This window comes from Gekko japonicus, unplaced genomic scaffold (assembly GCF_001447785.1).
Source record: "Gekko japonicus isolate JY-2015 unplaced genomic scaffold, Gekko_japonicus_V1.1 scaffold113, whole genome shotgun sequence".
Lineage (NCBI taxonomy): Eukaryota > Metazoa > Chordata > Lepidosauria > Squamata > Gekkonidae > Gekko > Gekko japonicus.
This window is the reverse complement of record NW_015160211.1, coordinates 845,096-859,715: the sequence shown is the minus strand read 5'-3', so window position 1 is coordinate 859,715 and position 14,620 is coordinate 845,096. Positions and strand designations below refer to the sequence as shown.

The window sequence follows — 14,620 nt, the reverse complement described above, 5'->3', positions numbered from 1 at the left end:
TTCCACCAACTTACCCGGTATCGATGTCAGACTGACTGGCCTGTAATTTCCCGGATCTCCTCTGGAACCCTTTTTAAAGATGGGAGTGACATTAGCTACCTTCCAGTCCTCAGGAATGGAGGCAGATTTTAAGGAAAGATTACATATTTTTATAAGGGAATCCACAAGTTCACATTTGAGTTCTTTCAGAACTCTTGGATGTATGCCATCCAGGCCTGGTGATATATCAGTTTTTAAGTTGTCTACCAGTCGTAGAACCTCCTCTCTCATCACCTCAATCTGACTCAGGTCTTTCTATACCCCTCCCAAAATCAGTGGTTCTGGAGTGGGCAAGCACTTCTCATCTTCCACAGTGAAGACAGAGCCAAAAAATGCATTCAGCTTCTCAGCCATTTTTCTATCATCCTTCAGTAGTCCTTTTACCCCTTGGTCATCCAAGGGCCCCACTGCCTCCCTTGGCAGATGTCCCTTGGCAGCTCACAAGCAAAACAAGGTGGGGCTATCCCTCTCCTGTTTCTTGCACCCAGATCTTGATAATCAAGCTCTCTAGATAAGGAGTTTGACTTCAATTGTAATGATTAATAGCTGTTGAAAAATGAACTCTACACATCTAATCTTTTTTTAAAACCCAAGCTAAAGATCACCACCAATTCTCATATTAATGAATTCCAAAATGAATACTAAAATAGAAGGTGATGTGTCAAAATATGACGAAATTGTTCAAGATATTCTATTCCTTGGCTTCATCATCAACCAAAAGGGAGACTGCAACCAAGAAATTAAAAGGAGATTAAAACTGGGAAGGGCAGCTATGAAAGAGCTAGAAAAGATTCTTAAGTGTAAGGATATGTCGCCGGCAACCAAGATCAAGATAATTCGTGCCATAGTATTCCCCATTACTATGTATGAGTATAGAAGTTGGACAATGAAGAAAGCTGACAAAAAGAAAGTTGTTTCCTTCAAAATGTGGTGTTGTAGGAGAGTGTTCCGGATACCATGGACCACCAAAAATATAAATAAGTGGGTTCTAGATCAAATCAAGCCAGAACTCTCCCTAGAAGCTAAAATGGCTAAACTGAGGCTATTGTACTTTGGTCACATTATGAGAAGACAAGAGTCACTGGAAAAGAAAATACTGCCAGGAAACGTTGAAGGCAGCAGGAAAAGAGGAAGACCCGGCATGTGATGGAGTGACTCAATAAAGGAAGCCACAGCCCTCAGTTTGCAAGACCTGAGCAAGGCTGTTAACAATAGGACATTTTGGAGGTCATTAATTCATAGGGTTGCCATAAACCAGAAGTGCCTTGAGGGCACTTAAAACACACACATATACTGTTATCCGAAACATGATTTAAAAAATGATTAATCCTTTCAGAAAGACTTCAGAAGTTCAGCGCCCAAAATAGTGCACCGTTAGGGTTGCCAGTCCCCAAGTCCCAGGGGGGGTCCCCCAATTTTTAGGGGTTCTGCCTGCCACCAGCCAGCTGGTTGTGGGGGAACCCCACCCTCACACAGCAACACTGCTGTGCAACAGCCCCAACACAATGACATCATGTTGGGGCCGCTCTGGTTTGAAGGCAAAACTATGGTTTTAAGCCAGTTTTACCACAGTTTTGCCCCAAAACCAGAGCATCGTCATGCAATGTCCCCAATGCAATGACATCACTCCCAGGTGACATCATCGCATTGGTGATGTCCCGGAACACCCCTCAAATCCCCCTGCTGGCACAATGAGGGGATCTGGCAACCCTATGCACAGTCCTTTATGTTTTAATTAAATATAAATACGGCACATGTAAATAAGAATGCCCTCTATTTGGGCTCAACTACTTTTACAAAATCATGATTTTGGATGTGTAAGGCAGAGATGTTGTACACTAAATAAAGACAAAACCAGTTAGGCACAAATACTACACCTATCATATCCTAGCATATCCTATTGAAGTAGTGTTTTTCTGTGCTACCCTTTCAGTAGGCCTTGCATATCAGAATGCCCTGGTGAATTGTGCCCCTTTCATTGGTGTCTTTTTATGTCCATCCAGGGCTTTTTTCTGGGGGATCGCGCTGGAATGGAGTTCCGGAACCCCTTTGACAAAATTCTTTTAAAAATATTTAAAAGGTCATGAGTTTTCAGTATACAGATTGAAAACTTCATTTCCTTCTTGAGAGTTCTGGCACTAATTTTTTTTTAAAAAAAGCTCTGTGTCCATGTATTAAAGCATATAAAACCACAGGCCAGTCTTTCCCTTGCATTTCACTTTGTCAACAAAAAGTAGCTTATGCCAAGACTGAGTGACACTTTTTTAACCCTGTAATTTAGAGACCTGTAATTAGTTGTTGTTGTTGTTATTCATTCTTGTGTACCATTCAAACATCTTAATACATTCTTAGTTGCTCAAGTATGAATGAAAAACTTAAGTGAAAAAGAACCCATGAAACCTAAAGATTACCTCTTACTAGAGACATGAAGGCCTGGGGGGAAATGGAAAAAATGGGGGGGGACATTTCCCCCCAAGAACTTTCCCCCGCTTTTTATGACAGAAAAATTGGAAATTTTGGAGAGTTCAAAACTCCTATGAAATATTTTCTGTTTTCGAATGAGTGAAATGCTTTTAAAGACAATGTGGGGCACACTGTAGACATAAACAGTTCTTAAATCCAAGATGTTTCCACACCTACAAGAATACCTAGTATTCATGAAGGGAGCATACAGGGCTTTATTGCTTCTCAACCTTTGCGTGCCTTCTGTTGTCCTTTTGACCTGATGTGGTTGAACATTTCACCTCTCCCTCAAGCTACTGTGACACATTTACCTACAGCCTGGGTGAAACTGCCCCAAAGCCTCAGAAGAAAACTGAAAGTTTCTTTTTTTAAAAAATCCTTAGCTATCTCTAACCAGATAGCAAAAATTAACATACATGTGCTAAGATAGCATAGAGTGCAACACCTTGCAGTTTTCACTCAAGTATTAGGTATATTTGCAATTTTACTTCTACAAAACAAAGGCATTTATACTTTTTAAATACCATAAATATTGCAATTTTATATGCTAAGTAAGTTATAAATGATGCATTTTATGTTGTTAAAACAGCAAGATTAGTTTTGGTTTGATAGAACACGAAGTATTGCCTGTATTTCAACTTTCCCCAAATTTGTTTTTTTCTGGGGAAGAAACTTTCTTCCTGTGGTTTCAAACTTTCAGAAATTTGGCATCTCTACCTCTTATTCCATTTGAATGAAAATCATCAGATGACATCTAGTATCCTGAGAAAAGACAGGTTATATCTGTATTCACCCTAGATATGAAGCTCAGGGCTCTGTTTGCAGGCCTGCAGAGAACAGCAGGGAGGCGATGTGGCAGCTGCTGGACTCCTGGTCAGCAGCGCAGCTGGCACATCTGCCTGCATGTGCTCCCTAGCACTTCTCTCCACCCCAGCCCTGCCAGTCAGGCCTGGCCTGATGTATCGGGGGCAGAGCCTGGGCTGTTGGACCACAGCAACAGGGTTATCCCTCTGGTCCGCCTGCCCCAAATCTAAGAGGCCCTGCCACGCCTCTGAGGTCAGTTGGCCTTGTGGCTTTCTCCTGCCCTCCTACTCTTATTGTGTTGTTACAAGTTTGTCTTTTGCTAGCATGCTAATTGTCGCAAATTGTTGGCAGTGCCAGCATGGGGGGGGGGGGGTATATTTGGCCTGCTTTTCAGCTACTTAGACTAATGCTGGCTGAGATATCCGCATGTCTAAATGATCAGAATCAATGAAACGGAACTTCATTACCAGAATTTTGGAAATCTGTGACCACATTATAGCAATCAGAAGTTTTAAGTGGTTCAAGTCATGGTGATCTTAGCAGGCACTTTTATTGTAGTGAAATACAAAGAGAGAAGACCAAAAAAAAAATGCCAAAAAGGGCCTTTGAGTGTTATCATGCTGCTCAGGAATGTTCAAACAAGTTCCTGGTGCTTCGCATTCCTCTGAAAAATGCTCACATCAGAAGTATACCATTGCCTGTGCCCCACTTGGGAGATTTGCAAGCATTCTTTACTCAGGATAATGTGGAAACAATGGTTCAGATGTTACAACACAGAATAAGAAGATGAGAAACTGTGCATTTTATGATAAGGTGACTCATCATAAGAACGTAAAAGACGCCAATGTTGGATCAGGCCAAAGGCCCATCCAGTCCAACACTCTGTGTCACACAGTGGCCAGAAATACCAGGTGCCATCAGGAGGTCCACCAGTGGGGCCAGGACATTAGAAGCCCTCCCACTGCTGACCCCCCCCCCCCAAGCCCCAAGAAGACAGAGCATCACTTGCCCCAGAGCCCCTATCTACTGATGGACCTCATCCAAAACCACTTACAACTTAGGGCCAAGCTAGACATGATGGCATCCTTGTGGCGGTCACAAGAACACTGTCATGTCTACTTTGGCTCTTAGGTATGGTTTTACTTGTATAAGCTCATTATGGGTCTAGATATATTGCTTTGAAAGCGTTACAGTGCAGTCCTAAGCAGAGCTATGCACTTCTAAGCCCTCTGATTTAAGAGGATTTACAAGGGTGTAATCCTTAGAACGGTACTGTGAGGCCATATTTCACCATCTCTTTTATTGTAGCAATGAAGTCCCAATTTTAAAAAATCCTTCTATAAAAGGAAATTTTGGAAACAAATGATAGGATGCTTTGGCAATACTGGCAATAGGTGGGATCATCTCAGCTGGAGATCCAAAGCCAATGTTGGCATTGTTTAGTTGAAAGTTAATAACATAACATTCAGTGGAATAGTATACTTCCACAGCAATTCACTGCTTTGAAATGAATTCTGGAGCACTCAGCTCTAGTTGTGGGCAGGATCTGTGCTGTTATGTGAATAGATACTTAGAATTTTAAGTGAAGTTGTATCTGTAGTACCTGCTGCAATGTAATTGTATCTTTGTTTCTCAGAAACTCCAGACTATCAAATATAACTGAAATTTCAGTTCCCAGCCACTGTCAACAAAATTGTTTTCATTTTTAAATACAAGGATTATTGTTATTTTACCTTTTCCTAAGCTAGCTAGGATCTGAATTTTTAAATTCAACTTCTATTTATTTTTATTTATTTATTTTATTTCATTTATATCCCACCCTCCCCGCACGCGGGCTCAGGGTGGTTTACAACACGAGGTGTAATACAACACCACAGTTAAAACAATTAAGGCACACAGTGCAATAAAACACAGTTAAAACAGTTAAAACACAGTAAGCAACTCCCAAGGATCCATCGTGACTACCATACTCGCTCCCTATTGCTCACCACATAGGGGTCAACGAGGGGGATGCTGTGGGCCATGATGTTCAGACGGCCAGAACGGCCCAACCCAGCGGTACTGCTTTGCAGTCCCCCGTTGGTGGTGGTGGCGGCGGAGGCTCCTATTCGAAAGCCTTGCGGAAGAGCTCCGTCTTACAGGCCCTGCGGAACTGTAACAGGTCCCGCAGGGCCCTGATCTCCTCCGGGAGCTCATTCCACCAGATAGGAGCCGCCACCAAAAAGGACCTGGCCCTTGTGTCAACAAGCCTGGCCTCTTTAGGGCCCCGGGTCACTAGGCAGTGTTGTGACCCCGACCGAAGTGCTCTTTGGGGCCTGTATGGGGAAAGGCAGTCCCGCAGGTATGCCGGACCCTGGCCATGTAGGGCTTTAAAGGTAAGTACCAGCACTTTGAAGCAAATCCAGAATGCTATAGGCAGCCAGTGCAGCGCTTTCAGCACTGGTTGGATGTGGTCCTGCAGTTCCGAATTTGCGACAAAGGCAGCCCCATGTTGAGAGCGTTGCAGTAGTCTAGCCTTGAGGTGACCATCACATGCATCACTGTGGCCAGGTCTTCGCGACTAAGGAAAGGGACCAACTACCGCACCAGCCGAAGATGGTAAAAGGCTGCTTTGGCAGTGGCTGCCACCTGGGCCTCCATCGTTAAGGTGGGGTCCAGGAGCACTCCCAGACTCCTAACCTCCGAAGCTGGCACCAAAGGTGCCCCATCAAAGGCCAGGAGTGGGAGCCCCAATCCCATACTGCTCTGACCCAGGCACAGGACTTCTGTCTTCGCTGGGTTCAGTTTCAGCCGACTGAGCCTGAGCCATCCAGATACAGCCTGTAACGCCCAGTGAAGATCTTCTGGGTCGGAGTCCGACTGACCGCCCAATATCAGATAGAGCTGGGTGTCATCGGCATATTGATGACACCCAAGCCCATACCTCCGGACAATCTGGGCGAGGGGGCGCAAGTACATGTTAAATAGCGTCGGGGAGAGTACTGTCCCCTGAGGCACTCCGCATTCGAGCAGGTGCCTCTGGGACTGCTGCTCCCCTAGCTCCACCTTCTGTCTCCGGCCTTGGAGAAAAAAGACAAGCCATTGGAGGGCGAGCCCATGAATCCCCACGTCGGCAAGGCGGTGTGCAAGCAGCTGGTGGTCGACCATATCAAATGCGGCTGACAGATCAAGCAACAGCAGCGCCGCCACACCGCCTCGATCCAGATGTCTACAGAGGTCGTCAGTAAGGGCAACCAGCACAGTCCCATGCCCCGGGTGAAAACCAGACTGGAATGGGTCAAAGGCGGAAGTGTCATCTAGATAGCCCTGCAGCTGTGTCGCCACTGCCCTCTCAATCAGTTTGCCCAAATAGGGCAAATTGGACACCGGCCGATAGCTGCTGTTCAGACTCTCATCTTTATGCAAACATGCCTCACTTGTGGTTAGTATGTTTAATATGTTCAGTAAGCTCACTTTTGTCTTGAATAAAATTTCACCAGACTACAAACTTGGTAATCTTGCCTAATTCTTCTTGTGTCTCTCTGTGTAACAATTAATTTGCTTAGTGTAAATAGCTTTGACAGTCAGCTTTGTAGGATTTAGGTTTCTCTCCAGATAGAAGTGCTTGGGAAAAGATAAAGAAGAAACACTGTTTTTCAGTGCTGGACATTCAGTCACTCTGAAAATCTCACACAGATAAGAGAGCAAGTCTGTCTATACCAGGGCATGCAGGAAAACTAGGATTTTATTTATTCCTAATAAGGAACTCTGTAGTCCAGAGACCTGTGTGGTACTTGCATGTTTCAACTGCAGTGCAAATAACTCTGTGTGTATGTGTGTGAGAGAGGTACAGGCAAAGGTTAACCCTCATATCTGGAGGCTGCTATTTACTTACAAAAGGGGATCCAAACCCAGATATCCTGCTGTCTTATCTAGCTTGACATAGCTCAAAGTTTTCTCTGCTGTGGAATCCTCTAAAAGGCAAGTGATGGAAACAGTTGTCCCCACTTTGTGTTTTGTATCTTCCTTTTGGCAGTTAATCCCCATATTGGTTGGAGAAACATCTGATTTCAAAACTGTAGTTCTCTACCTTAGTATACTTGGAGTGTTCTTTCCCCAAGTATATTGATTTATCTGCCAAGAAACCCTTTGGGAGAGGAGCATGATATTCAACTATATCCAGTATGTAGATAGTTTACTTCAAATTGAGTTGTGACAGACGAAAAGCTGCATTAGTGGAGACAGCCCTACCTGCAAGTGAAGGCAATAGCACATCGAGTAAGAACCAAAAAAATCCCATCTCAGAGAGGCACTCATGCCCAGCAATTTCTTGTCAGTGAAGGCTGTATTCTTACTCATGTTTCAGAGTGTCGGTCTGCAGTATAACAGCTAGATCTGAGTCCAATAGCACTTTGGAGGCCAACAAGATTTGGGGCTATAAGCTTTCGAGAGTCAAAGCTCTCTTCATCAGATAGCTCCATCATCCTTAGTCATAGTTATATTTGCATGTTAGCTTAGCAGCTCGGGAACTAGAAGATAGGATCTGCCTTTGGTTTACAAAGACAAGGTAGATGTTCGCTCTAGTGTAAAGTTTTTGCCCAGAACTATCACACACGTTCATGTTAGCCAGAACATTGTATTTCCTTTGTGTTTTTGTACACACTTCCCTGCTTCCATTCCCCCCCCTCATGTGACCCTAAAGGGTGAGAAAACCATTGTGTAGGGAGGAGTGCTTCATGCTCCAAAGAGGATGAGAATCTTTCATGGCTGGCACTACACCCGTGCAATTGCTATGTGTGACTGACTGGTTTAAGTCATTCCTCATGCACTAAACCAGGGGTGTCAAACATAAAGTCCGGTGTCCAGAACCGACCCGTCCAGGGCTCTTATGTGGCCCGCAAGCAACTGGTTTAAGGGAGGCAGTGCTGCAGGGAGTGGGTCTATATTATAATGTATAATGTATTATAATGTGCTGTATGGGAACAGGTTTGTATTATAATGTATGTAATGATGGGCAAGCTGTTTCATGGGAAAACTTGCCCACTGTTACTGATTTTCTCCAAAGGTTCCAAACAATGCAGTTCAAAACGATAGAGTACCTGATGGAAATACAAACTCAAAAACTAGCCCCAGCAACAAACCCCATAGCCAGTTTAATCCGTTAAATCTCAAATAACAGTATCATTGGATCCAACAACACCAACCATACCATCAAACATGTTATTGTCCAGTACGTCCTCAAAAGTGCTATTTAGTATCAAGTGACCTTCTGCCATTTACATTGGGCAAACTAAGTTCTCTGTACACAAAATAAATGATCACAAATCAGATATTAAAAATGGAGAAACTCAGAAACTAGTTGGAGGAGGATTTCCGTTTTTCAGCAGTTCAATAATATTTAAATGTTGCCACGCTTCAGGGGAACAGAAGTTTCAAAGAGAGACTCCAGCATGAAGATGCTAAGTTAGTGTCATATATGAATTCCATCAGGCTTGTACTCAGTAAACAGAGGAAATAGCTTAAGATGGGAAATAATTATACTGTAGACGTTTATGTACATTTTTCTTCTGACTTGACAGTTCATCACTAGCTGGGAATGGTCCATACAGACTGAGTGGATAATGTGCTCTTTTGGTAGAGTCTTGTTTTCATCTGTGGTCTCCGTAGAAATGAACCTCTCTTTTCCTTTGAACTGTAACATTTCCGCTTCCCTCTTGTTGTGTTTCTTTTGTTACTGCCCATAGCTATATATCCAGGCTGACTGAGGGTAACTAGGTTCTAATTCACATGAGTATGCCAGATTTAAGGTGCCACAAGTTAGAAAACCATTGCACTAAAATAGCTGATATTAATAGTTTGTAAGCCTTAGCTACAGCAATTGATTTTGGTTTAGCCTTGGTAGAATCTGATTAGATTAAAGTTAATATATCCATGCCATATGGTAGACAAACATACACATTGCTTGAATAATCAATCAAATATAAGGTTTTTGGTATGTAAATCAAGATGTTTTCATGGTAATTCCAGCTATTTCAGAGAAAGCAACATTAGGAAAATATGCAAAGTATTTATTATGCAATAAATGATAAATGATAGATTATGGCAAACATACTTTCCACCTTTGGCATCCAGCTGACCTAAATTGTTTGGGTTTTTCTGTTTGTTTTACAGATAAAAGCAAAAAACTATGATAAAGTAGAAAAGGTGAGTGCTAGAGATTTTATACAGATATGGAAAAATATAAGTACTTAGAATAGTTACTGTCTTCCATTAAATGCTATGAGGATTGCAGTTGTTACCTATATGTACATACTATGCAGTCAAGCCTTCTAATATTTGCTGTTGTTACGAAGTGATGGTCTCCTGTGTCTATCACCAGGCAAAAAAAGATAGAGAGCACAAATGGCCTCACTTTGTGTCTACCTTTTGCCTTCTGACACTCTTGGAGAAGAAGGGACTAAGCTGCGAGGATTGATGGGAAACAATTTTTAACCATATGCCACCAAACTGAAGAATCCACGGTGCTGTGGAAAAGGGCATTTTCACAATCAGAAACGGCTATGATGGACTGGTACAGATATAAAAGCAACCCCCACATAAATGTCTCAGGAGTAGGGGCATGCACATAAAAATATTCAGATTAATTTCAGATCTGGATTTGGGGATGGCATGGTTTTTATTATCCTGAATGTTTGGGACTCTCCTTACAATTTTGGGATTTGGGAGGGGGTCCTGAAAATTTGAACCATTTTAGCAATTGCCCTTCCTCATTCCCCTGTCCCCGAGAGGCAGAAGAAACAGAGAAGGAGGAAGATAGTCTCACCAAACAGCTGTTTGGTGGTGTCTCTCCCCCCCCCATTTAAATTTTAAAGGGCTCAAAGGGATGTCTACCAGGTCTACCCCCATAGAAAATAATTGTCCTTTAACATTTAAAAGGCACTGGCTAACAGCTGACTTGGCCTGGGAGGCTAGGTCTACTGCCTAGCAGAAATAATGGAGTCATTATTTCCTGTGGACCATAGAGAGGCCAGGTCTACCACCCATAGGAAATAATGGCTCCATTATTTCCTATGGGTGGTAGACCTAAACCTTGGAGCTGCTGTAAAAAAGGCAAATTACGTGCTGGCCATAATTAGAACAGGAATAGAGAACAAAACTGCTGCCATCATACTGCTGTTATATAAATCTGTGGTAAGACGACAGTTGGAATACTATGTACGGTTCTGGTCACCACACCTGGAAATGGTTATTGTAGAGCTTGAAAAGGTGGACAAAAGAGCAACCAAATGTTCAGGGGGCTAGAGCAACTGCCCTATAAAGAACTGTCTAAAACACTTAGGCCAGGGGTGTCAAACATAAGGCCCGGGGGCCAGAACTGGCCCATCCAGAACTCTTATGCGGCCCACGAGCAACTAGTGCAAGAGAGTGAACAGGAGACTGCTCGAGGGGGGAGTGGGCAGAGCCCCTCCAATTGTGGCTTCAGCATGGCGGAACAACCTCATCTGCAGCAGTCAAACAACATGGGAGTGTCTGCCCAGTGCTGCACCGCTGCCTCTCCAGTCTGCCCATATGGGTTTTCCTTTGCACCCCTCACCCAGCCCATGGGGCCTTGCAGTGAGGATACAACAACTCGGACTTTACCAGCTGCTGTCTTTTATATAGTTTATATCTCCAGTACCTGGCATTACGTTTTCTGGCACACGTGGCCCAGCCCGACAAAGTGACATTTACGTCAGATCCGGCCCTCGTAACAAATGAGTTCGATGCCTCTGACTTAGGCTGTTTAGTTTAGAAATAATGTGAGAAGGGGGAGACATGACAATTCTATAAAATTTTGCACGGTGTTGAGAGAGTGGATAACTTCTCCCTCTCCCATAATACAAGGAACCTGAGGATCAACCACTGGAGCTGAAGGGTGGAGATTCTGGAGAGACAAAAAAAAGTACTTCTTCACACAGTGCACAGTTAAACTGTGGAACTCATTGTCACAGGATGTGGTGATGGCCTCCAACTTGGAAGGCTTTAAAAGAAGAGTGGTATCAGCTGTTAGTCATGATGGATATTGTTCCCTCCAATACCAGGGGTGGTAGCTGGGGGTCATGGGTGGGAGGATACTGTTGCAGTCATCCTGGTTGTGGGCTTCCTAGAGGCACCTGGTCTGCTGCTGTGTGAACAGAACGCTGGACTTGATCGGCCTTTGGTCTGATCCAGCAGGGCTGTTGTTATGTTCTTCCCATAGAAAATAATGGCTCTTTAAAGTGTAAAGGGAAATTAAAAGACCAGCTAACTCTCTCTCCTTCTTGGCTCCTGGTGATCCCAACCCAAATATCCCCAAATTCTGGGAGATAAATTTTCATTACTCCCAGAATCTGGGAGTGTTTGGGGTCATTTTGGATATCCCTGAGACAACACGAAACAGCTTGTTTCCAGTTTATATCTAGCTTGGGTATATCTGAGTGCACACCCTTAGTCAAGATTGTGTGAGGCTACCACCAGGCTTGTAACCCAACAGTGTTTATGTGGAGGTACTACCAGTGAGAACTGTTGCCTCTATGTGGGGGTTGCTATGGCTTCTGCAATACTACTAATACTTTTTGAGGCATTGCATCCATTCAAATTCCAATGGCTGCATGAATGCCTCCTCATGCATAATTGCTGATTCCTACAGTTGATTCCTTTCTGTGAGAGCTGGCAGGCTGCAAGCCAGATTCTGCTGCATTGAGAATTTGCCTTCTGCCAGTCTTGAAGAAGAAGAAGAAGAAGAGACTAAGCAGCCAAGAATGACGTGGGAAAGATTTCATTTAACCATCAGTCACCAAATTAAAGAATCCTCAATAGAGTGGAAAATTTGTTCATCCAGTGCAGATGGCTGAGTAATGTTTCAGTGATGGTAGTAGGAAAACTATGTGGGTCTGTCACAATTACTGCTAGCAACCTACATAATATAGGAGGGAAGATGCACAGACACAGTATTTATTGCGGTAAATAGCTCAGCAGTTACCTTTCAGGATCAAAGCAGATGGCATTCAGGGACATCTGTGATTCGAGTAGTTTCAGCCATGTGGATCCTCAGTTTGGGTTGGAGCCATTCATGGAAGGGAAAGATGAGTTTCATTGTTTCTCAGTAGTTTAATTTGAAGCACCAGTACGTAGGTATTGATGTCAGAGTAGCGTACGAATCCAAACATTCTGGATGTGGATCTAGGAAGCCAGGGGTCTATTACCAGCTGACCTACTAGAGTTCCCTTGAAGAAATGTTGTACCGATCTGATTTTCTTTTGTTAACAGTATGATAATGAACCTTAATGTCATTTGTAAAACTGTTTCAAGTTTACACAGAGGGGAAAAAAGCCTGTGAGAGATATAAGAATTGTAGTGGTATGGTCTTTTCCCACCAGGGTTACTTTTAGAGATGTGCTCTCAGGAGTTACATTTTGTGCTTTAAGGTTTATAATGTGCAGTGTGCCCTGATTTTGACGGTCCGGGCTAGTCCGATCTTGTCAGATCTCAAAGCTATGCAGGGTCAGCCCCGGTTAGTACTTGGATGGGAGACCACCAAGGAAATCTAAGGTTGCTATGCAGAGGCAGGTGTCTCTTGTCTTGAAAACTCCACAGGGTCGCCATAAGTCAGCTATGATGGCCCTTTCTATCACCACCAATGTGCAGCATCCCAACTGAGAAGTGTACTATTAAGGATGTGCTGTATGACTCCAGTTCGTGAATCTTTTCTCTGAAAGAGCTACTGTTCAAAGTTCTGACTGTATATTACACGCACCTTGAGACATGATTCCTGAGAGCAAACTCAAAGAGTGGTCATTAGTTCAAGCACCAAAGGTGTAAAGGTCTACTAATGTCTACTCATGGGCTTCTGGGTCTTTCTCCTTTATTTAAATAGTTGTTTCAGCGGTGCCTTATGAAAGTTTTACACATTGACCTATGGAAGTGCTACCTTTCATATGTGCGAGAAACCAAAGGGAAGCTACCCAGTTATAAGTAAGTACATATTGGCTCACTTTATTCTCAATTTTATTTTAATTTCATTCCACTTTTCACTAAAGGGCATTGAAATTGGAACTCTGCTCCGGAGACTAGCGTTCAGGTTTAAAAACAGGTTTAGGTGACTTCTAGTAGTGTTGTGTTTAACTATTTCACATTGGTTTCCTGCTTCCTTCCAACTGATGATTATCAGGCTTGTTTACTTGCTGATAGAGCTAGCAAAGTGGCACTTCTGAGACATAGTCTTAGGCATTCGATGAGAAAGATCAGTTACTTTTTTCCAGTGGTCTGGGACGGGCTCTTTTTGTAGCAGGAACTCCTTTGCATATTAGGCCACACACCCCTAATGTAGCCAATCCTCCAAGAGCTTACAGAGCTCTTCTTACAGGAGTTACTGTAAGCTCTTGGAGGATTGGCTACATTAGGGGTGTGTCGCTTAATATGCAAATGAGTACCTGCTACAAAAAGAGCCCCGTCTGGTAGTTCAATGAAAATGCAGTCCTGTAAGCTGGTTCTCGGGTCCCCTTCCTACTTGTATATTACTACTTGCATCATGTGCAGACACAACAGCAGATGAGTAATTGTGGTTCAAGGGATAGACCAAGACTCCCGAGAGCTCATACCCTGTCCCATATTTTGTTAGTCTTTAAGCTGCTACTGGACTCTTGCTCTTTTCATATGGTTCAGGGGAACAAAGCGAGAGCCTGGATAGGACAAACCCAGCATGCAATCCCCGCACAACTCTAGAGTTCAGTGTCTAGCCCTGGGCAGGTCACTTTAGCTCACCTTAGCAAACCCGTACAGGATAAAATGAGGTAGGGTTTGTCTCTCTTTGGGAGCTCATATGAAACTTTCAAGCCACGTTTAAACTTTCCTCACATTTAAAGATATTTAATAAGTAATATCTAGTCTCATCCCATGCTGAAGGTGGCTGACAACCATGAGGCTGCATTCAGACATCACATTAAGCTGCAATTTGCTGTGATGAGCATAAGCGCACCCCTTGCTTCTTTCCTTTTTCATCTGAAGTACAACTAAAGATTTCTTGTTTGAAACAAACACTGTCTCTCTGTGGTACACAAATACCAGTGTTTGGCTGATTTGGAATCCTCACCAGGAAAGATTCTAAACTAGGCTTAAACCATGGTTTAGGATCCTGGCTTATGGAAAGGAAACAAATTTCAATTCAGCCAACTCCTTACAGTTGTAGGTCATGGGGACCTGGGGTTACTTTCAAACAGGGCTCTTTTTGTAGAAAAAGCCCAGCAGGAACTCATTAGCATAATAGGCCAAACCCAGCAGCAGGAACTCATTAGCATATTGGGCCACACCCCTGACA

General features: G+C 43.4%; 1 protein-coding gene across 1 annotated transcript in view; it reads left to right on the top strand.

The window, feature by feature from the left end:
• Positions 1-14,620, top strand: part of CSTF3 (cleavage stimulation factor, 3' pre-RNA, subunit 3) — a 103,577-nt gene that overhangs the window by 65,754 nt on the left and 23,203 nt on the right. The window contains exons 4-5 of the mRNA XM_015409707.1: positions 9,457-9,489; positions 13,181-13,278. Of these exons, the coding sequence (XP_015265193.1) occupies positions 9,457-9,489; positions 13,181-13,278 (131 nt within the window). The remainder of the gene's footprint in view (positions 1-9,456; positions 9,490-13,180; positions 13,279-14,620) is intronic.